The 27642-nt window shown below is 41.3% G+C and overlaps 1 protein-coding gene across 4 annotated transcripts in view; it reads left to right on the forward strand.

Moving 5' to 3' along the window:
- Positions 1-15728, forward strand: part of LRMDA (leucine rich melanocyte differentiation associated) — a 1257159-nt gene extending 1241431 nt beyond the window's left edge. For 2 of the 4 annotated variants that reach the window (XM_032608115.1, XM_032608116.1), the window contains one exon: positions 15466-15623. In XM_032608115.1, coding sequence (XP_032464006.1) covers positions 15466-15545 — 80 coding nt within the window. In that variant the 3' untranslated portion in view covers positions 15546-15623. Of the gene's footprint in view, positions 1-15465 lie in introns of all 4 variants that reach the window. The other 2 variants (XM_032608114.1, XM_032608117.1) reach the window with 2 other exon arrangements.
- The last annotated feature ends 11914 nt before the right edge of the window (positions 15729-27642 follow it).

The raw sequence follows: 27642 nt of genomic DNA on the forward strand, positions 1-27642 counted from the left end.
GTTTCAGGGCAAGTTGAGTGTAATTGCTAAATAATACAGTCATTCTCATTTTAAAGGAGTAATACTTCCGTTCCCGATGCTTCTCCCTGGGTGTGTGTACGTGTGTGTGTATAGGCAAGCGTGGGTGAGACCTCCTCTCGGGGGAAGAAGCCACAGCCATCCCATCGGAGTTTGCACATTTAAGCATTTGGATTTTAAATGTTGTGCCACATCCTGAGTCTCTTAGGCGCTGCAGATTATGTGTAATAGATGAGCTGCATTTGCAGAGATGTGTGCTATACAGATGTAAATGTTATTATAGCTTTTATATTTTATGTTCTTGTTGAAAGATCATTTTGTCTTTGAATAATATGGCCGTTCAGTTTTTTGGAGGGGAGGGGGTTATCTTTAAAAGAGGATATGAAATGGATATTGCACATCATATATTTCTTAAAAGTAATTTGGAATTTTAGGGTCTGGGATTGGGGCTGACTGATACACTGCCACGATGAGATATAACCCCTGGAAAACAACAGCACCAGCACACGGCTGCATCTGTCCAATCTCATAATTCACTTTCACATTGGATTATGGATGTCTGCGTTCAGTGAGTCCATCTTCCCTTTAGGTATTATTTCAGCCCTTTGAGATAATAAGGAAAGTTTAATTGCGTTGTTAATTGATTTTTTGCACAACATTATTACCTTGATTGATTGCAGAGTTGATGAAAATGTTAGAAACAGGCAGCATGGAGTATCAGCCCAGGAAGGAGTGGGAGCCTTGTGGAGAATAGATAACCTTGATGTTAAGAGCTATATCCTTCAGATATGTCTTCCCTTGACATATTGATGGCCCTTGAAAAGGGAAAAGCTGATTGTATGCAGAATGCAATCATTAAACCCTCTTCAGCTCGCTGTTGATTAATTTGTTTTTTCCTGAAGGATCTAGTTATAGGGAAGGCCTCTCTTGTACCAACAGAAACCATTTTCTAGGCTCCAGCCTGTACTTAACCCTCTGGGTGCCGAGGAATAATGAGGCTGGCGTGGCTAAGACAGGAAGATGGTCTCAGGGCGTTTAGAAGGAGGACTTGACTCTCAGACACCCTCACCGTCAGCAACACGTTTTTTCCCCCACATTAGTGCTTATTTTCCCCCAAATACCAATTCTTTCAAAATTCCAAGGCCAGGCAGCCTTTTATTGAGACCTGGAGTAGGATGAAATGGAAACTTTGGATGCCCAGGAAGGTTTATTATCCAGGCTTCCAGTGGTTTCTGGAGAAGACAGGGCACTCAGGAGTTTTGTTGTACATTAGGTAAAACCTTGCATAAACTTGCTCCCACGATTGGTGGATTTGGTTCTTATCGGTGTGTGTGTGTGTGTGTGTGTGTGTGTGTGTGTGTGTGTGTGTGTGTGTAGGGGGGATTTGTATGTACCAGGATAAGAAGGGATTTCTGGAAACCGTTCATTATATTTTCAGTTACTCTTCTCCCCAGCCCTATGTAACTCTTACCAAGAAACATTTATTGAAAGTTGTCATGGTAACTACAATCCAGAGCCATCCTCATGGTACCAAAAATCAGGTTGATTGATCAGCTGCATGACTGATGATCCACTGGACTCCTTCCCTCTTTCCCTCTCCCAAGCCCACACCACTTCATCCATAGCTGCCCCATCCTGGGCAGAGACTGAGAGGGCAGGCCTTATGGGGAAAGGAAGTTGGCTTGGTCATCTACAGAAGGATGGAAGCTTATATATGTGCAGTGACTCTAGACAGCCCCTATCTTCTAGGGAGAAGGGTGGAGTCCCCCTTCCCCTCTCCCCACCCCCACTTCTACACTTCTAACTCGTGGAGCATTCTGACTTCTTTTGCCCTCTTCTTCCCTGTCCCCAATACTCATTTAAACCAAATTTTAATTGTATAGCATTGTTGGAGGCCTACCAAGAATTACATCATCTTCCTGGGGTCCTGAGCCCCACAGGAGAGGTCACGTGGGCTTCGGGGCAGAAGAGGGACAGCTCACAAATCTCCTAGAGCCACGTTGTAGCCTGCAGATGGAATTCACACTATGGTCCAAAGCACAGTTGCTCCTCCGTCGGCCACCCCCGCCGACGGAGTCTTTCTTTTGCTGAACTAACGACTGGCGCTCGGGGAGTCTAATATCCACAGAGTCTGGGCCCTCAATTACTGTAATGACTTATAATGAGATTTTGGCCAAGTAGCAGGTAGCAGGTTATTACTTCCTGCTCAGCATGGGCAATGTCTACGATGTTAATTTGTGTGGCCGAATGTGGCTCAGAGCTGGGCATCAAACTGTCAGAGCCAGATGTATTCTATTAGGTGGGAGGCTCACATTGGCCCACGGGCAATTTTTTTTTTTCAATATGGAGGCATGTTAACTCACCGCAGGGTGAATCTTGACAAACTCAAGCCAGCCAAATAAAAGGGGTAATATTCCAAGCCATCAAAGTAGTATGTTCCAGAGACATATAACACCTGGTGCCACCGACTGTCAGCAATGTCTCTCTGACCCAGGCCATTCCATCGATAGGCAAAAAGTATACCCCTCTTAATATTGCTGGAGAGACTCTGGTGCCTTCATTAAGTTTTAATGAGCCTGACCCTAATGAAGACCCTTATAATATGCTCTTCTATTGTTTACTTTGTCTTTATTTTGGCAAGAAAAAAAAATGTTCAAGAGGTTCATATTGCTCGTATAAACTGCTTTCTGCTATTAATTCTTACTTAACCTATAGTTTCTTTCTTTGGTATTAGCATATATATATATATATATATATATATATATATATATATATATATATATATACGCTTTTTGTCCAAAGCAGGTTAGAGGTTGGGGAGTTGAAGATCAAGAAGTAATGAAAAATATTTTGGCATTTTGCAGTGAGAATTGCTAGTGCCCAAGAATTATGCTGTGCTCCCTGCAATGACATACTTTTAGTTATTTTTTTGTAATGCTGACTTCTTTCTGTTAGATCATATATCAGCAGATTCTCTTCGTTTTCCTTTTGGAGAAAGCAATTTAAAGTGTCCTGGAATTAGGAAAGATTATAGTAATATCAGTACAGGAAAAGTTTGTTTGGAGTCTAATGAAGGGCAGATGGAGGCTGGACTAATGGGCCTAAGAAGGAAGGTCTTGTCCTCAGTTCTTGCAGAGTTTGAATTATGACAGACCCGGTTGTTACTGGGTCTGCTTAATTTTATTTGAGAGGTTCTTTTTTGCAGCTTGAAGAATGAAAAAAAGAAAAAAAAGCAACTTGTCTTTATTTTCAATGACTCTCTTGAGAAATTTTAGCCTGAAGAACCAGACAGAACTGTGGATGTTTTCTCCCCTTTTGATGTGAGCTTTCTAATAGGAACAGACCTGAAACCCAAAAGCAAATTTCTGCTTGAGAGCAAAGCCAAAATTCCCATTCAAACTCTGCAGGAGGACCCCCACTGCTCACATTTGTTCATATAAGATTCTGTCATTTTAGAGGGAGGCTAAAGACTTTCTGGGAAATTTTTTCTGCAGGTTCTTTTTTCTTAGACTTCATAAATTATGGTTTGTAGGTTCAGTTCCAATCTACTTATCCAAAAAACTCTTTTCTTCTGTTAATGTAATCTGCACATCACTTAAATTTAAACTTTCACAATTTTTGTTTTATATTAAAGAGCCGGAGCAATCTATTATTAATTATTATTTTAGGTATGGTTTGTTTTCAGGCTGCTGTTAGGAAGACAGTAAAACCTCCATTCACTAAAACTCGATACACTAGGAATCTCAGTCAACTGGATTTTTATCTCTGAATTTGAGTGGTGTTGATTCTACAAGAAGAAAAACTGATGTCAAGAGTTATACTTTTTTAAAAAGGGAAAAGGGGGCCCTTTTAGGTTGTCCTAGAACATTGTTTCTTAAAGTGTGGCCCCCTAATCTGCAGCATCACTACCACCTGGGAACCAGCAAAAATGCAAATTCTTGGCCCCAACTCAGACCCCCTAAACCAGAGACTTTGGGGTGGGGCTCAGCAATCTCTGTTTTCACAAGCCTTCCAGGTGACCCCGTGCAGGGGAAAGTTGGAAAATCGCTGACGTGGGGACAAGCCATGCAATTCCTCCACCTGTCAATGTCCAGGAATGTGTAGCAAACTCTGGGGTTCAGAAGAAGTATTCCAAGACCCTTTCATCTCTTCTACAATGACAAGCAATCTACTGAGTATCTCATGAAGCATGGGTGAAAAGCCATCATTTCTGCCCTTGGGGAGCTCCTATAAAAAAGTGGTCTTAAGACCTTGAGAAATGTTCAATGAGCAGTCTTCCCACCCTAGTGAAACCTCTGAACAGTATCATCCTCACTGTAAATCCTCAAAGAACTCCTCATGGAGTGGCATGGACATATATATACTACCAAGTGTAAAATAGATAGCTAGGGGGAAGCAGCCGCATAGCACAGGGAGATCAGCTCGGTGCTTTGTGACCACCTAGAGGGTGGGATAGGGAGGGGAGGAGGGAGAGGCAAGAGGGAGGGGATATGGGGATATATGTATATGTATAGCAGATTCCCTTTGTTATACAGCAGAAACTAACACACCATTGTAAAGCAATTATACTCCAATAAAGATGTTAAAAAAAAAAAAGAAATCCTCATGGGTGGTCACCATGAGATATCTAGTAAGACAGTAAAATTGAATTTGGTTTTATGTAGTGTTTCATGTGTGAGAGAAAACTCAGGAAAAGTTTCTACTGAACCACGAATTAATGAGATAATTTAATTAATTAACTGGAACCCAACATTTCCCTACTGGCTAGTCAATCTCATGACTGTTATATTAGGAAAGTCTACAGGAAGAAAGTGTGAGAGCCTATTTGCTTCACTGACCACTCGAGCGGGTTCTCGGCTGACACGGATAGTCACACCTGGACTCCACTTTCCTCTAGTCCAGTAGATCCAATTTTTGTTTACTACCTTCTCTGATGGAATCCACTCATTTATTTGAATTCTACAGATTCTCATTTAAAATGCCATTCCCTAGAATGTCATACCTTTATTGCTGTTTCAAAAATAACATGTTTGAAATCCCTGGAAACCCATGAATACCTCTTTCTCCTGAAGGGAGGTGGTCATTTGTTGTTCTAGGCGTGAAAATAATCACTAGCCCATGGGCCAGAGACCAGTGATAGGGACCACATGGTGACCAAAACAGAAGCTGGAGTTATGATTTTATTTTTATTTGAGTAGTTTCTACCTCTCTTTTCTTTCTTTCTTTGTTTCCTAATTTTTTATCGGCGTATAGTTGATTTACAATGCTGTGTTAGTTTCAGGTGTACAACAGAGTGAATCAGTTATACACCTACATATATCTATTCTTTTTCAGATTCTTTTCCCATATGGGTTATTACAGAACATTGAGTAGAGTTCCCTGTACTATTCAGTAGGTCCTTGTTAGTTATATATTTTATATAGAGTGGTGTGTGTGTGGTAATCCCAAGCTCCTAATTTATCTACCTCTCTTTTCTGATTAACCTGGACATATACTCAGAGAGGGACGACAACAGCTGTGGGTAGGAGGCAGCCAGGATTTGCTTGGGTAGAGTACATACGCCTTTTGTATGTTTTATTGATGCAGGTTTTATTTAATTCTTATGTTTTTCACTTTTTTCACTATCAAATGAGGATTAGTAACTCCATGCCCTTGAGTGGCATATTTCCTTTTGGACTTGCCTGATAAAAATCTTTTTCTAAGAAATGTGGGAAGCTATCTCTGTTTATCTTTGCGTGCTTCTTTACATTTATGCAGGTGATATGCAAATTTCCCCAACTCCTGAGCCTAGAAGATTAATTAGAGCAATTGATAGTAAAGAAAATTAGTCCCTGAAATCGAGATCAGAGGCATCCAAAAAGCGGGGGTGGGAGGTGGGGGGGTGGGGGGACTGAGGGGGTGTCTGGGAGCCCCATTCCCAGAAACCCTTCAGCACAGATTGAGCAATCATGACATATTGATCATCGCAGAACCTATAACTGGTGACTGAAAGCACAGTGTGACTTTAATGGCCCTCTCTGAATCGTTGCCGTCGTTTATTTATTTATTTTTTTAAAAGCAGCTGTTTTTCCTAAATTCATACTGCCCTCTAGTGGCCATGCTCCCAACCTCACTTGAAAGGTGGCAAAGATGAATGTGGAGATAATGGTGGGAATGGCAGAGGTGGTGAAAGGGGGAAATTGTTTTCTTTTTTCTCTCCTGTCTGAAAAATTTCTGAGTTCCTTGGTCAAAAACTAAGAAATAAAAATGAAGCTGTACCACTTGACCACTGTCCATTTTGACTGACAGCCTGGTTTGTGGGACGTCCATCTTTGAGCAGCACTGAGGGAACTTCATGAATCTGAACTCATTTGCATCCCATCTTGGTGTGCACTTTGGAATCCAGGCCATCTCAGATCCATTAAACCCCACTTAGAATAGGCAGGTGGGAGAGGAGAACACACTCACGCCACATGGCTTTGAAGATTCGTTTCCCCCGTTGGAAAAGTAGGTAGGAGTCAGCGTAAGTCAGGTTGTGGATCTTTGACATTCTCCTGTCCTAAGGGCAATCCTATAATTCAGAGGGATTTGAACTAGAAAGGTAGCATTGCTGGGACTTCCCTCATGGTCCAGTGGTTAGGACTCCACGCTTCCACTGCAGGGGGCACGGTTCGATCCCTGGCTGGGGAACTAAGATCCCACAAGCAAGTAAGAAAGATAGCATTGTAATTGTTTAGTGTCTGGTCAGGTACTGTGACTTTGGGGAAGCCACTTAGAACCTCCTCTTCTCCTTAACGAAAATGAAGATCTTTAAATTCTGTCCCAGGGAGAATTCTTCAATACGTTTAAAGAAATACTTTCAAAGGAAATTTTCCTATTCTGTGTTCAAGCTTACTAGGAAGTACAGCAAAATAATAAAGTGTCATAGGAGTGTAAAAGTAAACCATTGTTTAGGAAGTCAAAGTGAAAACTGTTTCTGGCTTCATTCTTAACTGGCACAAAAAAAATGTAACCTGAGAATAAAACCCAAAATCTGGATTGCTAAGAAGATTTAGTAGTGGTGGGTTGTTGGTTGTTTTTCTTGTTTTCGTTTTAGTTTGGTTTGGTTTTGTGGAGGAGGGATGTTGTTGGAGCATGGAAATATTTACTGTGGTGTGTGACTGCTGATACTTACATATTCCTCCTTGACTGAAATATAGCATGTGTTGAGGTAAGAGCCAATCATATTACTGATGTTCAAAACCAGGAGTAAGGGAGCCCACCCTCAGATCTGGAATTCTTTCCCATCCGTCTGGCCTACCCAAACGACCCCCGGTACAAAATAATTGAAAAAGCGTTGACGGGCATCCCTGATGGCACAGTGGTTGAGAGTCCGCCTGCCGATGCAGGGGACGCGGGTTCGTGCCCCGGTCCGGGAAGATCCCACATGCCGCGGAGCGGCTGGGCCCGTGAGCCATGGCCGCTGAGCCTGCGCGTCCAGAGCCTGTGCTCCACAACGGGAGGGGCCACAACAGTGAGAGGCCCGCGTACCGCAAAAAAAAAGAAAAAAAAAAGCATTGACATCTGAGGAAAAGCGTGTTGACTCTGTCTCCTTTCCAGGATTCACATCATGGAAACATCGCTGCCACATAACTTTTAAATCTGTCAGCTTAATATTTCCTCGAAGTGGAGAGGACATTGAATGGCCTGGTCAGGTCTGGGTAGGGCCACAGCATCTGCACCTGGAGCACAGAGACCAGGGACTCACACGGGGACAGCAGATCTGGTTACTAGGGATCCGCTCAAAGGTGCAGTTATCTCTCGGACTTGCACCCGATTTCACATTTCCCACTAACAGGTTATGTGAGGGAGAAACTGGCCCTGCATTTTTTTTTTTTTTTTTTAATCCTCTCCTCCCTCCTTCCCCTCTTCTAAAATGGCAAGCCTCATTTCACCTGCCCTGGGAGTCCAGAGTGTATTTTCCACAGGCTCTGACTTGTCACATGGCAACTTGTCTGCCGCTCACGTGACTATTCCTGCAGCCTCCCTGGGCAGGGAGATTGGCTTCTCGGCCTTGCATTCCTCTCACCTCCAGTAGAGATTTTGCCAGTATACTTTCCCCACTGACTGGTTTCCTTCCCCTGCTTTTTTCTTCCTTACAAACACGTGAGTGAGACTTGACAAGGCCCAGCGTTTGTCTAAGGAGGCCATATAATCTGCTCTCTCAGTGGAAAGTTTAACCTTAAGTCGAGCCTCACTGGAGGAGGCCGAACATTGGGGCCCCATGTCCTTATCTCAAAGGGATACGGTGCCTACATTTGTGTCAGCTTTCTTCCAGGATATCCAAACCTTTGCTTTGGTAGCTCCTACTCTGTTTTTTGAATGGTGCTTGGTAAAAAGCAGCGTAACATAACCCCACAATTTATTTCCTCTCTTGCATCCAGAATACTTACATTTGTCCTGTGTACTCTTTGTGCTAAAAATAAATAGAAACCACCATTTACTTGAATCTGTAATAAACTGACAGCAACTAAACCTGCACATCATATAATTTATTATGGATGAAAAAGTGACCGAAGATTTATATCTTGTCAGTATATTGAAAACTGCACAAATTCACGGGAAGGAATTAGCCTTTGTAGAAATAATGAAAACAAAATAAAATTGAAGTGAACTGAAACGACACACAATAAAATGTGTTGTCTGAATTTCAGCAGAGGACTCAAGTCTTCCTGTCACAATTTAGACCTGCAAAATTTTACTCAAGGAAATGTAACCTTGTGAAAATAAATGACTTGAAGAGATTTAGAAGGTAGAACCGGTAAAATTTGATATTCGCCAAAAGCTGATGGAGGACTTTCACCCTAATGTAAAAAATCACCTGGAAAAGAATTGATCCCATTGAAAATAAATTCAATAAAAGAGAAATGAAAATGTTCAAAATAGAATATGGTTTAACTTTGAATTTAAAAATTAAGGAATTAAATTTGTGAAATGTAGTAGTAACTATTTCTACAGAAAGTAGTAACTAATTTCTAATTAATTTCTAATTAGTTCTGAATAAATCATGCTTTCTGAAAGAAAAAGTACCAGGCTGGTGTATGTGTTATATTCATAAGCCTGAAGCCAAACCATCCCGGGGGTTCAAAATGGCAGAATTCAAATGTCCACCATTGCAAAATATCAGGGTCAGCAGAGCAGGGTGAGAATACCCGACCTGGGGTTGTTTTGTATAATAAAGGAGAAGAGCTCAAAAGCGTGAGCTCATTTGAGAGACTAGGCAACCTCCCTCGAGCAGTGTTGTTTGACGTGGTCACTGCAGTACTTAGCAAGGACGGTGTGCCCACCAGTCCACGGAGAAGACAGCAGGTGCCCTTATAGACGTTTTGGGCTTTAGCAAGCGTTGCATGACCGTGGCACCGCATTCCAAGCTAAGCTGCAGATTATGAGCTGAGACGCTCGCCTGAAATCATGCTCAGCTAGTTTGGAAGGAAGTCCCACTTTCTTTGTCTTCTCTACCCTTCCATGGGTCAGGCGGAGAGCCTTTCCCTGTTTCATTTCCAACCTAAGGCTTCCCAGATGTGTCTGCAGATGAAAGGAAAATATGCCCCTCCCCACCCCCGTGGAGGATGGACTTTGTCCTTCCCCCAGAACTGCTCCTAAGCCGCCTCTTCCCTTAAGACCATTTTAAAATCTCTCTTCATTTTGCCTTAGTGTTTAAGTAGCTTACGCTGAAGGAGGATGTTGTCCCAGGAGCCTGTAATTCTGCAGGCTCTGCTAAATCCTGTGCGATGTCCACAGCAGAGTCCATCACACAGGCTGGCCTCAGGGTATCGCTCCAGCCACTTCTCAAGATCATAAAGCATGGGTGTTTATTCCTTCCCAGTTCCCAGTTTACTCAGGACCCGCACATAACAAAGTCCGAGGAATGTGCTTTCTGGGGAACGTCCTTTCTCCTGTGTGATGTTTACAGCTCTTAAGCCTGGATGATAACGTTCAGTCCACTGCTCTCTTTCCCACCGGACATCGTGATTGCTTTGTTTTTGTGGGAGGAAAGTGTTGAGCATTAAAACAACACTAGTGCTGAGGAATTGAGGCTGTTGCCTTCTGTTACTTTGCCCTCTCCTTTAGTAAGGCAAGCATTTAAGCGGTGTATAGTTTTTAAAAATTTCCAATGCCTGTCGTCTTAACAGAGGTTAAAATTGAGCGTTTAACAATTGAAATTCCTTACTTTGTGGATTCTGTTTAAATTGTGGTATTTAATGGTATTGATTAATGTATCTATTCAAATATTTATTGAACACCTCCTTGGTACTAAGCACTGTTTCAACCACCTGGTGTTAGAAATTGGGGAGGAGGGATTATTGTAGAGGTGACATGTTGATGGTATGTATGGTGTCACGTGGAACCTTCCATAATAGACAGGAAGGCTCTCTGAATACTCTTTCCGTCTCTGGGCCCACCTACTTCTTCACAACACTGTCATCACTCTTCAGAGGCCGTGAAGAGGCTAGTTCCTTGCTTTCCTCATACAGATTGGCGAACAGGAGTTCCATGAGGAGCCCCCTGCCCCTTGCCTGTTTTGTAGCACTAGTTGGAAGGTGCTGGTGACCACAAACATTAAAATCTGTTTGTCGTTGCACAGTTACACTTAAAAACCTTTGTGATAATAGCGTTTAAAACAGCGATTACCGAAACTAACATTAATAGTGATAATAAAATTGATATTTTACTTTTTCTGTTTTACAAATATGAATTTATTGGTCCAACCCATACTCCATCATCAGATAAGTTTTCGCATTTGTATGAGTAAAGGTGATTATTCTTTCACAGCTAAAATATTAATGGTAGACCACTTACCCTGATATGTAGTCTTTAGTTCTGCTGAATATGGAGTTAGAAGACTAGAGCTTATGTCAAAGCTAGGGAGATATAGGCTAATTAGTGGTAAGCACTTCCCAGCTCTGGGTATGAAATACAGGTTGCAGGAAAGTTAGTGGAAATTCTTTCCTTGGGGATTTTGAGGTCCAGCAGAGCTCCCCTTCTATATCTAATGGGAAAATGGACTGCATGGGTTTCAAGAGCTGCCTTGGTCCAAATCAAATTTTGATTAACTGACCACTGGCTCTGCCTCCTACATCAGGCAATATGGTACCTGGCGTCCTTATCTGCATAAGGGAAACATTCAGAAATGCTAAATCATCTGTTTCAGAACTAAGGTGGAAATCTGGGATACCTGGCCCCTTGCCCTCATTTTACAAATGGAGAAACCAGCCCAGTGAGGGAAAGGTATGTGCACATGGTCACTTAACTGTTAGGGGTAGAGCTGGATTTAAATACAGGCCTTTCTCCACCTCCCCTTACTAAATAGATGGTAGGGCGAGGCCATCCAGAAGGTCAGGGAGTCCTGAGGTGTTTGCTGGACTCTGCATGGCTGTGCAAAGACGTCCTTCCCAGGACACTCAGGGTTTTCCTTAATACCGTCCCTGCCACCATCACAGTGGGGCATCTAAGAAAAGAGGCTGATTCCCACCCCCGCAGGCAGCCCCAAGGTCGTAACTTAACCTGTATAAGTAGAACACTCATTCCAGTGAGGGGAACCATCTAAAAGAAAAAGGACCTCTTTAAAACAGATTCTTCCCAGTACATTTTTTTCCATAACTATAGGTTTAAGAACTTACGGCAATGGCAGAGCCGGCTACTTAAGAAAAATTAGGGGCCTCATTTGGCAGGAGAGGATTCCCGAGGGGACAGGGCACTGTCATTTTTCCAGGGCCTCCCAAAAGAAACCCCCCCACAGACAGCTACATGTCAGCCTGATGCATGGCAAGCCTGCTTCGTTTATTATGGGCAATGCCAGATATTTTAATTAAAAACACTACATACGCCATTAAATGTGTTGTTCCCCTTCTAGTCCCAAGACGTGTAGAGTTCGGGGAGACACAAACAAGGGAATGCATTGCAGATGTACACAGAAACCACCGCCTACCGAGTCACCACCCGCGGGTTCCCAAATTCCAGCCTCGGAGCGCCTCCCTGTCAAAATGTTCTTTGCAAGCAAACTGTTTCCTCTGTAAATTTTCTCAGTTTATGGCAGTTGCCGTGTTGGAAGGAGGAAGGCCAGGGGGAGAGCAGAAGAGAGAAACCCACAGTCACCACGTGCCTTCATTTATGAGCAGCTCCTATGAGTTTACAAATAACCTTCGTGATAAGTGAAGTCTTATGGCCACACATGGGACTGGGCGGAGTTTTTTTCCCTCCCTTGTTAATGTTATTTACTTATTTATTAAATACAAAAGTCCCATTTAGGGGGGGTAATCCCTTCTGAGCTGTGAGCTCAGGTAGGCGTCTCAGTGGAGGCAACCACCTGGTTAATTTAAGCAATCGTAGGCGGTTCAAGTTCAAAAATCTCATCCGATTTTAACTGTCACTAGCCGGCCCCCCTGTCTCCCCAGGGGAGCAGCGACAGCAGCTGGATTTCATTGTCGGCTGCCAGGCTGTCCCTGCGCCTCCTGGAGGAGCCCGCAGACTGAGTGCCTTCCCTTTCCGGATTTTATTCAAGGTGACAGCTCCTCACACGTTGGCGCTCTGATCACCCCAAGTAGCCGGGATATCGGTGGGGGATGAGTGTGGTCCTCCTGCAGAGCCCAAATTTAGATTGACTGAGGTCATCCTCGGGCCTCGTGACCCCAGCGCTCTGACAGAACAGGGCTGCCAGGAACTTGGCCACGGCAGCGAGTTTTGTAATGATGTCTGGGGAGAAACGTTCTGCTGGAGAAGGCGAAGAAGACCCCAAGTGCTAGGGAGTGATGTCAGCTTTCGTTAGCGGGGCAGACAGCGTTAGAATATCCTTGGCATAATATGGCTTTGGTATCTCTGTCAGCATCTCTGTTTTCTGTCGCCACACACAATCCTGGGCCTGTCTCGAGCCCTGACACTGTCTTTTCAGATCAGGTTATGGCCAGCCCAGAGATGCGTTCTGCCCCCCACCACACAGCCCCTTTGTTTGAAGTCGGCCCTCTTGTCATTAATGCACTTGATGTCTATTTAAATCTGAGGGTGAGCACGGTATCTGTTTTCCCGTCAAGAGATCATTGACAATGTTAATACCTCATGTCCTTGCCTCGTTTTCCAAGCTCTGACACTTTGCCACAGTCTCCTGCATTCATCAAACAGCCCTCTCTCACCAGGGTGTCTATAAACATTCTTGCTTCCAGGCCCAGAGGAACAGGGCAGGCCTTAAAAAGGACTTTTATCAATGCTGATCAGAAAGCAGGGCTGGGCAGTGTGGCTCAGAACATGTCACCTTCCTCCACATTATGGCCCATGTTCAGGAATATCCAGCCTTTTTCCAGAAGGGCTCTTGCTGTCCAGGTTGTATCTAGACTAGGCAAGGTCTGCAGTTGAGGTTTACCATGGAGAGAGCACAGAGAAAAGAATTCAATCCAGAATGTGCTGGAGAGTTTCCCGGAGCAAACGCACCCGCTGGTGTGTTGTGTGTGTGTGCGTGCGTGTGCGTGTATGTGTGTGTGTCTGCCTTTCCTTCTCTTCTATGTTCTTTATAATACCTGACAGCCCTATCCATTCCTTTTTATAAAAATTCCTGCTGTCCTGGTGCTGTAGAAAGAAATTAACATCCCTCGACCTCATCCTTCCAGATTCTTGAGGGTTTATTGGAATCAGTTATGTTCAAGGAAGCCCCTTGCAGATTTTCAGAGACTTCTGAAACACTCCCACCCAGGCCTGCAGGGGATGCTGTTCCTGGAATGCAGCCTCCACGGCCATGCCCACAGACCCGTCCTAGCATTGGTGACAATATTAGCACAACTCCAGGTGCTACGTAATTCAGCACAATAAAGGGAACAGCTCAGTGACAACCACCGAAAGAATAATTTAGGCCCCAAGAAGGGTCTCAGGTTTCATCCAAGCTCAATGTTTCCAGGCTCCAGACCAATACTGAAAAGCAGAACTTGGGGCTTGGGGGCCAAGGAAAAAGCATAGCCAAAGGGGAAGAGTGGTCCACAGTGAACTCGCTCAGGGGACCGTGGCAGGAAATGGAGGTGATGACAGCCAGCTCACGGCCCAGTCTGAGGCCATGGAATGATGTCATCCCCTCCCTCTTGCCAGCTTGCAGAGATTCTGAGACCCCAGCAATTCTCCACTTTGTCCCAAGCCGTCTGAACCAAGGAGCATCTGCCTTGTCATTAAAAGTTTCTGAGAGTCATTTTTAATCCATGTTTAAGAATACGGTCTACAGTTCTATAGTGGAGAAACGTCTCCTGTACAATGACCGAAGTATTTACCACGAAGGACTTCTGATTTGAAGAACCTGAATAATTTCAAGTGCTAATTTATCCCAGATGAATAGTAGATGGTGGTTGCTGGTTTCACACTATCATCAAAATAATGGGGAAAAAACATGTATATAGAAAGCTATTTTTACAGACAGATCTGTAGCTCATGAGTTTATGTTTTATGTACACTTCTTTGGGTTGTTTCTTTATTTCCTGGTTATGCACACTTCAGAGACTCACAGAGTATTAGTAATAAGACAATTCCATGAAGCTGAATTTTAAGTTTGTTTTTCTAAAATTGAAAAAAACCCAAGGTGGCAAAAAGCAAATTGTAGTTACAGATATTTTCTTGCAAAAACTGATGTTTACTTAATAATACTGTCAAAATAACTGTGGCAGGTGATTTCTTACAGATATTTAGAATAAATATTGAGTTGATTGAAAGGTTTGGCCTTATTCTAGGGGCATTGTTTATAGTTAGGTCCTCTTATGATCTCCGTGAATGACAGGAAAGCTGTGTATGGAGCCACGAGACTATTTAAAATAAAACTGAAGATGAAAATCAAGTGCATTCCAACCTGAGAATACAGTTCAGGATTCCCCTGTGAGAAGAAGGATTCCCCTGTAAGAGGAAGCCATTTAATGTCAGAGGCTCCGTTACTTTCCATGTGGCATTTTGTGAATACCACAGTTCTTCCTTAATCATCCATTATGTACTTGATGTCTGCTGGGATTTGGAAGGTTCTCTCTGGAAATTAACAAAATTGATTCATGATAAAGAATTTGAAAAGAGCCACATTCTGGGAAGATTGTTTTATATCTTTTGTTTGGGCTGGGCCCATCTTTAAACTCTTAATTTTCCATTTTTAGAAATTCTACCAAGAGAACTTGGAGAGGGAAGAGGGTTTTGCTTTGTTTTGAGAAGTAATTGGCCAAACTAGAAAATTCTCTAAAATGTGGAAAAGAAATCATGCAGGAAAGTGTTATTCCTAGGAGCCTGTGCTCTGGTGACATTTTAATTGAATGTCAACTCTGAGGACAAGAAAATAGGGTCCTTCCCTTCTGGGGCTTAATCCATTTGCTGCCACCCATGCATGGGATCTGTGATTGTGTTGTATTTCTGCCTTGCAGCACCTGTGTTTTCTTGCTGTACTACTTGTGCCACCTGTAATGATGTGTATCTTTTTATTTGCAGGTATCCTGGGGAAGTGTCGCTATGTTTACTATGGGAAAAACTCAGAGGGCAACAGGTTTATCCGCGATGACCAGCTCTGAAGGCAAGTTCTGTATGCCTTAGCCAGTGACATGAGAATAAAAGAAAAAAGGGAAAGCAAAAATAAAGAAAAAGCTAAACGAAAAGACAATGGCCCACATCGCTTTTCTGTGGGAAAGCTATGACGTCAGCTTTTGGTACCTTCTGCTGACTTTGCCAGGCCTGTCAAGATCATCCTTCTGCCTTAGACTGAGTGGTCACATAGAGATTGACATGATTGCCCTTAAGCAGGTCTCATCCACCACAGTGACAGACAGCGGTGGCGAAGCACCAGGGCTGACAGGATGAACACCATGATAGATTGCCTGGCCCCTCCACTGCTCACAGGGGAGCAGAGGTCACACCTGAGGCCTCCCTAAGCATGCTCAGTGGCTTTAGTCAAGTGAGCGAGACTGTGTCTTTAGCTCGCCTATTGAGTAGAGCTCCTCCTAATACCATCGTGCTGTGGGTTTATTTTCAGTGAAAGAGTCCCAGTTTAAAGGAAGGCTCTACTCCCTTATTTCCCTTAAATCTTAACCTCTTGTATTCTGCATGGTCCCCTCCCACCCCACCCCCATCAGCCTTTAGCATCTTTATCACGGGCAATGCATTTCAGTTTGCAGTTTCTCAGAGAACAGAAGAGGTAAGTTCTTAGACATGTTGTGCGTTTATGGTGAGCTTTGTGTTCTTAGCATTCGTGTATTGGAGTAAATTGCTTTCCCTAAATCCCTGACTACAAAAACATGGACTTTATCATATTTTGTTCACTTAGAAATCCACTTCTTGCCCTGAATACTAGTCAGTGTCAGGCATCTTTCGCAACACCGGGTCCTGGTTGTACCAAAGGCTCTTATTTATTTATTTTTAACCACACACCCACCCAGCTATGTCTATGGCCATATGTGTGTTTGAAGCTGGCTTGCTCCTTTGGGTGCTATTTACAGGGAGTGAGGTGACAAAAGATAGAGTGATAGGTCAGGAAGTTAAAAAGGAGAGTGAAGACTGCAGAAAACACTCACCAGACCAGACAGTTTTTAATAAAAGGCACAAAACCCTTTGAACTTGGTATATTCCTCAGAATCTCTCAGAAATGAAATCCACAGCTTGCGAGATGGTCTTTGTGCACCTTTGGCTCTATTCCAGCCCTAATGTTACAAGGAAAGTAAGCGTGATCATACTGGTTGGGTGGCTGTAATTCCACTTAAGATACTGGTACACCAGTAGAAGATGTTTGAAAGGCTTCTTGCTCTTGGCACAATAGTGTTTATTTTTGCTTTTATTTGGACCAGGTTCATTGTCCTGGGTCTCCCAGTATTCGGTTAGTTTGAGGACAGCAAAACGTGAAAGAGAATCCTTCCCAATTATAGATACCAAATGACTAGAGAGCTGCTATGGTAAAAGTCTTTAAAGACTCAGAACCTGCAAAAATCACTGGAAAATAAAATATTTCTAAAAACAAAACACTCAGAACCCCTGAGACACCCAAGAAGAACCTGCTTTCTCTGTTTTAGTCCATTTACATGGCCTCTGGCCTACTGAGTCAACACAGTCCTTGAATGACTTGCGCTGGGGCTGGCAGCAGTCCGTCTTGCAGATTACACAACACTTGGTGATCAGTTATTGAGACAAATTTAGATGGAACTCCTTAAGACCATTAATTATTAGAGGATATTGAATGTTTGGCTTTCTCTCTCAAATCCGTTAATAACCAGAGCCGAGTACCTTTGCTCTGTTTGATCTACAAAACAGCATTGGGATAATGCTTTAAATGAGTTGTGTTCAGTCCCACCCTGGTTCTTTGTTTGGAAGCACCAACACATGTTTTGTCCATAGCACATTATGGGCAGCCAGAGTTCTGTGCAAGGGCAGCTAGACTAGTCCAATGTCACATCCAATCTAGCAGCACATATATCCTTGTCTTTATAAAAGCCTTTAACCCTGCCTCAAACAATAAAAAAGCACTTGTGAACTGACCACAGAATTTTTCCATCTTTATTTTTCTTACTTGTTTACTTTTCTTAATGTCAGAACCATTTGTATCATGCACAGGAATGTCTCCCTCAGTGCGAGCTTTGGAGGCAAAAAATATTTTTGGAGTGAGTTATTGACCACACTGTTTCCCTCTCTTTGGGTTGTTTATTTTCTTCCAAAATGGTGTAATAACTTTAACTGAGATTAGCTTTAATTATAATTTACGTAATGGCCCTCACGACAGTATATTCATCTTAATGATAGAATTATAGTGAGTTTTGTTTCTCTTAAAAGAGGGATAATGATAATGAACTTGTATTGGGTTGTTTACAGTTCCACTGTTTGTTAAGCAAGATTTTCTGTGCTTGAGCTAGATTTTGGTCTGAATTGGCAGAGGGAGAAGCAATGTGGCATGCTTATCTTAAATTTCTAGGAATTTCCCAAATGTTGTATTTCAAAGTAGAGAATTAAAAGGTAATAAATTCAATGCAAGCAGAGACATATTTCATACCCCCTTTCACCGCTTGGTCTTTCTGCTTTTGACCCTATTCCACTGAGCTTTTTCTTTGGGGATCATGGTGCCAGGCATCCCTGTGTCCTCTCTCCCAGGACACCCATCTGACTTGAGAGCCCCCTGCAGTACAGGCTGTCCTGGGAGTCCTCTGTTGCCTCAGCAAAGTCAGGGCAGACTGTCTCTTTCCTAAGTAATGTAATTTTATAGAACAATTTGTTCCTTGAGGAATAATGTTTTCAATTGTGGGGAATCCTATTAAAAGTACAACTATTACAATCATTTGCTTTTACTTTTACCAGCCGTGCTCATAAACCCTCCATCTGTTTGTTGCTTTAAATAGAGGAACATTATAAGAGATTATTACTCGATCAGGCTGCACGTCTGAATGTGGTGCATTTTCACACATTCACGTGTGCTGAGGAATACAAGAAAGAAAGCCACAGATTCTGGATGAAAGGATTTTTTGTTTGCTTTGTTTTGTTTTGTTTTGTCTCTGTGTGTGTGTTTTCCAGCAGAGATGTATCTTGCACATTTTCCAGGGTAAATGTCTTTCTTGCTGCTTCTAAGAAATAACCTGGCTTTCTCGTCTTTCTTAATATGCAGATCAGAAACAATCCACAGGGCTCTTTTCCTCAAAACAATAACAGTGTTCAGTGGCTGCTCTGCATAAGAGCAGGCTAAGTCAGGTGTGTGTCGCTGCCTAATGCCCGGGGTGGACAACACAGGGTCCACTGGGACCCTTACGTGTTGGCCATACAGCACAGCTGATCCAATGTGACATTCACCATCTGCTTTTCCCAATTCTCTTGCCAAGAAGAAGCCTTCACCAAAGAAGGCTGTTAGCATGACTTGACTCTGGTCTCTGTAACGTGTCTAAATACCATGTTGTAAACTACCGTGACTAACACCTAGAAAGGGAAAGAACACTGGAGGGGTAAAAAACATGTAAAAAACAGACCGTCGGCCTTTGGTGGAGTATTGTATGTTATTTCTAGTACATCAGCAAACACTTAAGGGATTTGAAGAACATTCAAAGACAGTCAGCTGTCTGGAATGATTACCTTCCTACAAATTTACCTGAAATTTTCCAGCAGTAGTAGTTCACCTTTGGGTAATTATAATCCTAAATGTTAAGTTGTCACTTTGTGGGCAGAGTAGGTAATGTTATTTGTACATATTAATGTAGTAGCATATGCTAATTTTTCTAAAGTAGCATGGAATGTGGCAACCTAGGACAAGGGGGTTTTCCTAAGAAAGAAGAGAATATTCTAAGTTTGGAATGTGTCTAGGGACGAGTTGCTAAGGTGAGAATGATCGAGTGGTAATACATGGAATTATACCAAAGGAGAGCGTGAAGCAGAGCCTGACTCAGAATTAAAGTGGGGACTCTTAGTGGATAGTGATATAGGGGGCTGAGGGAATAAGGAGAAAGGAAGGGAAAAGACAGTTGATGCCAATTAGAATATTTGCTGATGTTTAGCACTGAAGTGGTGTTGAGCAATATTTTCTCCGCAAAATGGAATCATCCTTAAGTGGGGAGTGCCACCATTCAGTGATGTTTTACGAGTTTCTCTGCCTAAGACAATGAAGCAGTGTGGAAAAGGTTGATGACAAAGCACTGTGGGAATAAATGATCATGCATGCGATGGCTACATATGAACAAAGACTAGGTGTGTGTCCAGTCTTCCACAGAAACCAGCATCCTAAGGTTAGTTCCCTAGCTCTTTGTGGGACTGAATATGCTGGCGATAGGATTTGACTGTCTCTGGGTGCAGGCAGTAGATGAGAACTCAACTCATAGGAGGAGTGGATAACATCTAAGTTCAACTGGATGACCTGAATTAACATGCAGAATATTCTGGAAATAATTAATGTTTATGTTGTGCCACATTGATTACTTTAAATCAACTTTTCCTTCTTTATATTGGAATAGAAATGAATTTGAAATGCACTTGGGGATAATCTCCTTTAGACACTAACTTTTCAATTTGAGTATTTGTAATGAGAGGGGCAAAGGCACCTTATGGTGGGCTTAACCAAGATATTCAGACTATTCAAGTTATGGAGCCTCGAAATAGGTAAAAATTAATATACATTATCCATTTACAGATGTTACATTTATTAAATAATAGTTTAAATAATAATAATCAAGTGGCGCTATAAAAGAAATTACATTTGGAAAAATGTCTATTCAGTTCTTTTGCCCATTTTTCAATCAGGTTTCTTTGTTTGTTTGTTTTGATGTTGAGCTGTATGAGCCATTTATATATGTTGTATACTAATCCCTTATTGGTTGTATCATTTGCAAATATTTTCTTCTGTTCAGTAGATTGTCCTTTTGTTTTGTCAGTGGTTTCCTTTGCTGTTCAAAAGCTTTTAAGTTTCATTAGGTCCCATTTGTTTATTTTTGCTTTTATTTCCTTTACTTTAGGAAACAGATCCAAAAAAATATTGCTATGATTTCTGTCAAAGAATGTTCTGCCTAGGTTTTCCTCTAGGAATTTTATAGTATCTGGTCTTACATTTAGGTCTGTAATCCACTTTGAGTTTATTTTTGTACATGGTGTTAGAGAATGTTCTAATTTCATTCTTTTACATGTAGTTGTCCAGTTTTCCCAGCACTACTTATTGAAGAGACTGTCTTTTCTCCATTGTATGTTATTGCCTCCTTTGTCATAAATTAATTGACCATAAATGCATGGATTTACTTCTGGGCTCTCTATTTTGTTGCATTGATCTGCATCTGTTTTTGTGCCAGTACCATACTGTTTTGATTCCTGTAGCTTTGTAGTATAGTCTGAAATCAGAGCACATGACTCCTCCAGGCCTGTTCTTTCTCAAGATTGTTTTGGCTATTTGGGTTCTTTTGTGTTTCCATACAAATTTTTTAATTGTTCTAGCTTTGTAAAAATGCATTTGGTATTTTGATAGAGATTGAATTGAATCTGTAGATTGCCTTGGGTAGTATGGTCATTTTAACAATATTAATTCTTCCCATCCATGAACACAGTAAATCTTTCCATCTATTTGTGTCATCTTCAATTTCTTTCATCAGTGTCTTATAGTTTTCCATGTACACGTCTGTTACCTCTTTAGGTAAGTTTATTCCTAGGTATTTTATTCTTTATATGTGATTGTAAATGGGGTTGTTTCCTTAATTTATCTTTCTGATGATTCATTTTTAGTGTATAGAAATGCAACAGATTTCTGTATATTAATTTTGTATTCTGCAGCATTACTGAATTCATTGTTGAGCTCTAGTAGTTTTCTGGTGGTGGTGTGTTCAGGATTTTCTATCTATAGTATCATGTCATCGGTGAACAGTGACAGTTTTACTTCTTCCTTTCCAACTTGGGTTCCTCTTCTTTCTTTTTAGTGCTTTAATTTTTTACTGTTACTGTTATTTAACTTAATCTTTCATGAAAAAATGTACTCCAACTTCCACCCTATATTTAAAGTTTGTCAGGCTACTTTTACGCTAGAAAAAAAGTTTTTCTGGGCTTACAATAACTTAGTAAAAACAACAACAGTGAGAGCTACAACAAAATCTTCTAAAATATTTTAACTAATTACTTGACTTATCAGAAAGAGTTGTCAAGTCATCCTAAATAGCCTGAAAAGTGTGTGTGTGTGTGTGTGTGTGTGTATGTGTGTGTGTGTGTGTGTGTGTGTGTGTGTGTGTGTGTGTGAGAGAGAGAGAGAGAGAGAGAGAGAGAGAGAGAGAGAGAGAGAGATCAGGATCTGTGTAGAGAACTCCTATGACTGTCATTGTAAATAACTTTCTAAATTTCTTGTAAACTCCACAGTAAGTTAGCTTTTGCTCCTGTTATGATGTTATATAGAAAAATGTATCTGTTTCATACCTAATTAACTAATGTCTACTTTGTGTCCTCCTTTCTTATAAATTGATTAGCTACTTTTTATGACTTGCTTAGGCTCTGGTGTAACAGTATCATGATGTTTTTGGTTTTCCTCCTTCTAGACCTTTGAAACCTAATTTGAACACAATGAAATCATTGTTCAAAGTATAACATAGAGCCGTTTTGTTCCAATTAGGTGATGTCTTTGATACCCAGTGAAAAATAGGTATGGGAGTTATTTCAGAAAGTTAATATATAAAACCAAGTTTTATTCATAGACTGTCCATATTTCCCTGTTTATGTACATTCATTCCGAATTTCCATGTCTGCCTATTTTCATATAAAGGCAGTCTTCCAAAAAACAACTCCATTATCTGCAGAGCTATAGCATATAACCCACATTCTGTAGCCACATTGGCTTTGTCTATGTTGCTCAAATGTAATAAATGTAGGAGCATGCCTCCAAATGGAATACTTCTCTCCCCTTCCCTTTTTAAAACTTTACTTGGTATACCCACTGCGAATGATCCATTTTCAAAGGATCACATTATACTGTAAAAGTTTTGAACTTAATAGTCTATACATTCCTTGAAGGTCAAAGAGTGTATGATAATGATGGAGGTTACTGTCACAAGAGTCGGTGTAGGTATCTTCACAAATTAGGTTTAACTGCTGCCTAACAAATTATATTTAACTGAAAAAAATTAGAATCTCAACTCCAATTTATTAGCCAGGCTTATAGGTTTACACTTGCGAATATTTGTATATATAATATCGATATAGGACATTGACTTATCATATGTTAAAATGGATTTTGCAACTCTCTTTCGACAATTTGGTCAGTGGACCACTTCAGTGGGTAAAGTTATTACTGGATTCTTTGCTCTGTTTTTTTTATACACACATGCATATTATAAAGATATAATTTTTTCCTAGAATTATTTTATGATATCAACATTTAATCAAGCACTTAATACCTATTTTATTAAAATGAAGTAGTCAAGAAACCAGACCAACATATATGGATGACATTTCTGAGGACACAGGGGCTCTAATTATTTAATTTAAAACTTAACATTTGCACGTACTCCTCATTCCCTCCTACGCCTACTGGGTTACTGATTTCTCCAAAAATGTTTTCTAAATAATTCCATGGTTCAGGTTGTCCTCTCTGGATTTGAAACTGTCTTTAAAAACTATGCTAATCCATATCCAGAAGGATGCACTTACTCCAAAGATATTTATTGGGCACCTTCAGCATACTAGAAATTAGAAATACAAGAGTAATCAGAGGATGACTTACTTTTGGACAACTTTTATCTGGAGGAGGCTGATATACATAAACATAATCATTATATGCTGTGATAGGTACAAAGTTAGAGATTGCACTAAAGAACTATATGAATTGAGGCCCAGAAATGACAGTGAGAAGTTAATTCCAAATGTAACCATATTCCAACCGTGTCTATAGTTAACATCTTGATCCCAGCTGCCATCATTTCTTACCTGGATCATTCATCCCCACTCTGTGCTTGCCAGTCTCCTGACTCTACCCTTGCCTTTCTACAGCCTGTTCTTGACAGAGTCAATGCAATCCTTTAAGAAATGCTTAATAATATCATGTGTCTGCCATACCCGTATCACATCACTCGTTTCCCATCTCACTTTGGAGTAAGAGCCAGAGTCCTTATGAGACCCTACATGGCCTTGTATGATCTGTCCTAGAGAAATCAGTGTCCCAGAAGCTGTGAGAGCGAAGCAAAAATAAATGCAAATACCATTCCCTACCACTCTCCCTGCATTCTCTCTGTTCCAGCCACACTGGTCAGTACTGGACTTTGTACTTGCCATTCAGGTCTTTGCTCAGATGCCACCTCCTTAGAGAGGCCTTCTGGGACCACTGTATCTAAAGTAGCACCCCCAGCACAGTCCACTTACCTTGCTTCATTTTCCTCTGTTGCACTTGGTCATCACCTGACATATTATATATTGATGGGAAGGGGCATTTTTTGTCCAAACAAAGGGAAGGACTTGTTTTGTTCTGAGGCTAAAGGGTGCCTTGCGTGTACAGGCACTCAATAAATGTTTTATGAAAGAACGGTTCCAATTCACAGAGGTCTATTAGGCTATGTTTACAGACATACCGTTGCACATTAAATAGGATGAATCTCTTTCATTAAAGGGATTTTCACTTGAAAAATTTCTACCTCTTTTCTTTATCTTGGATCAAGCAAACAAACTACTTCATTCTGTTTGGGAACAATGTACAATGTAGAAGCATGAAAAATGGGCAGTGGAAATGGGTTAACAGTGAAACAGGAAAGGAAAATGAATGTCAAGAAGTGAAATGACAAGATGATACGCAGCTTGACCTTGGATGGTTTGAGATGCAGTGTCAGCTTTATAGGGCCCTCTCTAGTTACACCTCATGCAACCAGCAGGCTGTATGGATTTGATTGTGGACACACCTGTGCATTCTGTATCAGAGATTGTATGTATGGACGTGGAAGCTCTTCTCATTCATTCAGGTAAAATTTTTCAAACAAAATCTAATCTTTATTATAATTCTTATATACCATTATAATAATAAAATATATACAAAGCAAGATTTAAAGAGAAACTCAGAGCCATTATTTATGAAACGAACTCTTCTCAGACATTATTATTTTATCCAACATGAATAGAACTAATTTATTTTAACTTTGTAACTTAGCCTCACAACCTTGTCAAAACTTCAGATAGGTGAAGGTAAAATAATGAGATATTTTTCCTGTCAGGAGTGGGGTACAGAATTTATGAATCTAGTTAGGTAATTACAATTATCAGTTATATAAATGCTGTAAAAACTCTTTACATTTATTCATTAATTTAATCATGCAACAACTTCATCAGGTTGGTGCTCTTATCCACACTTTATTTATTTATTTATTGGCTGCATTGGGTCTTTGTTGCTGCGCACGGGCTTTCTCTAGTTGCGGTGAGTGGGGGCTACTCTTCGTTGTGAAGCGTGGCCTTCTCACTGCAGTGGCTTCTCTCGTTGCGGAGCATGGGCTGTAGGTGTGCGGGCTTCAGTAGTTGTGGCTCATGAGCTCTAGAGCACAGGCTCAGTAGTTGTGGCACTTGGGCTTAGTTGCTCCGTGGCATGTGGGATCTTCCCAGACTAGGGATTGAACCCGTGTCCCCTGCATTGGCAGGCAGATACTTAACCACTGTGCCACCAGGGACGCCCCTCTTATCCCCATTTTAAAAATAAGGAAAGTGGGCTTCCCTGGTGGCGCAGTGGTTGAGAGTCTGCCTGCCGACGCAGGGGATGCAGGTTCGTGCCCCGGTCCGGGAAGATCCCACATGCCGCGGAGCGGCTGGGCCCGTGAGCCATGGCCGTTGAGCCTGCGCGTCCGGAGCCTGTGCTCCGCAACAGGAGAGGCCACAACAGTGAGAGGCCCGCGTACTGCAAAAAAAATAAAATATAAGGAAAGTAAGGCCCTGAAAGGCTCAGTCCTGTGGACTAGGTCACATACTGGTAGTAGTTGTGAATTCCAGGAGGTTAATTAGGCTCTCTGGGTCCAGAGTCCATGCTCTTCACTGCTGCAGTATCTCTGCGAGAGGCATTTTCTGACTTCATAAAATTCACATTTTTCTGATGATAGAGATACTGCTTAAAGCATGTTTGAAAGTTCTCTTTTGGAACAAATCTTAAAACTCTTTTACAAATCATTCGTGAATCGAGGCTTAGTGTGAACACAAAGAATAAGTAGCAGTCTATAACTCAGTGACCCAATTCATCCCCTGGAATACTCGATAAATAAATCCAAGTTACCTTCAAATGAAAATATTTTCTATGATTTAAGATTTTTTGAAGACTTCCTATGAACACTTAGCACAGTGACTTGAAAGAATTAATTGCCTGGAAAACTCACATCCTGGTTTCTGCTTTCAGTTAGGAAATCATTAGTTATGTTGAAAATTTGGGAAAACTTCATCTTAGTGGATGGTTGTGAACGGTGCCCCAGGACCTACAGGCCTGGGTTCTCTTTCTGCTCTGCTCCCTGATTTGCCCCTCTGTCTGGCCTTCACTTCCTGTGCCAGGTAAGGGAGGAAATGGAAACTGTCCAAAGGCAGCTGAAGTTAGCACCATTGAAGGCAAAGGGGATCCCCCAGTGTCTCTCCAAACTTGGAATTTAGTGACTTTGGGAGATATGATGTATATGAAAGTGCTTTGCCAAATAAAGTGCTACCCCAGTGTAAATACTTATATGGTAAATTGAAAATTCTGAAGGCATTTTCAAAAAGGAAGTTTTGGAAATGTTTTAGGTGTTCAGTATCATTCTTAGAATGAGGGCATAGTTTCTCAAGCTGGCTACTTCAAAATAGACAGAAGCACAGTATTTGCATCATTCCTAGAGTGGGGACTCTAAAATTCGTCACCTTTTTATAACTGAGTCTCATATACTCAGTTACCTACTGCCTTAGTGTTGTTTAGACTTCATGGGTGGTATTTTTCATGTGTCATATTTTCACTTGGTAATAATCGTTTGTGGATTTTCACTTACTTTATGCAGTGACCATACTTGGAAGGAATGAACTTAACATTTCCTCTAGTTTCTGTTTATTCACCAGGGCTGGACTTGGGTGAGGTAAGTGAGGCACTCACCTTGCATACAAATGTAAGTGGGCCCCAAAACTCTCAGTAATAAAGAGAAATAATATTTTAATCCAATATCTTAAAAAATAAAAATTAGTGCAAAAAAAGTTCATGATGAACAAAACATTAAATGTTAAATAAAAAATGTTTCCCTTAGCCCAGGCTCCAATGTGGCTCGACACAGCATTATATTCACCTGTTCTGTTCTGTCCTTAAAGCATCAAAGCCAACAAACTCACATTCTATGTCCTAGGTCTTGTGCTTAGTCGATACTTATAAACTAGACCAACATGTTTTCTAAGTAATCACTCAGAAATGCCCCTTTCCCTTCTTGCTTCCAACATGTTTCATCTGTTCTCATTTCTCTGACTCTGTACTCCCTGTATGTCTGACTTTAGTGCCACTTCTAATTTTGGCCGTCCATTCTCATTTAGTTTTACTAATTTTTCAGAAATTCCTCCTGGCTTGACTCTTCTACCTTGGGCCTTGACAATTCTACCCAGACCTTTACTTTCCTTAATCCTTTGATGTCCCCAGTTGCCTTGGGTAAGAAATTACACTTCAGACTACTGTAATCCCAACCCTGGCTAGGTCATACCCCTTGGGGAAGGTTGGGGGGAATTTGGACACCGCTTATTTGATGTATATTTTAAAAATTCTTAGTCCTGTCAACACTCGACACTGGTTTAATTTACAACTAAAAATCCTAAACTGTGGCTTGTAGCTAGCTTCATTACTGCAGGCTAAGTTATATCTGTGATGGTTTCTCTTTATCTTTACATTTTCTCCATTTAGCTATTAAAGCAATTCCCAGTGGTTTTTAGTTATCAAGAAAGTTGTTCTCCTCTTCCACAGAGTGGCAGAAACTTGGGAAGACTATGCCTTTTGTTTGTCAGTGCCTGTATATGAAGTGAATAAACCCCACATTTGTTTGTTCCCTCCTCATTATAAAGTGCTATTTTTTCCCCACCTAAGGAGGACTGAGAACTAGTGTATGTATATGTGTACGTACATATATACACATACATGTGTGCACATTTATATACTTAATCCCTTCTTTTAATAGAAATGGCGTCATATGCAATGTCCTGCACCTTCTTTTTTTTCACTTAACATCCCTAAAGAGCAAAATG

Source organism: Phocoena sinus, chromosome 16 (assembly GCF_008692025.1).
Source record: "Phocoena sinus isolate mPhoSin1 chromosome 16, mPhoSin1.pri, whole genome shotgun sequence".
NCBI classification, from domain to species: domain Eukaryota; kingdom Metazoa; phylum Chordata; class Mammalia; order Artiodactyla; family Phocoenidae; genus Phocoena; species Phocoena sinus.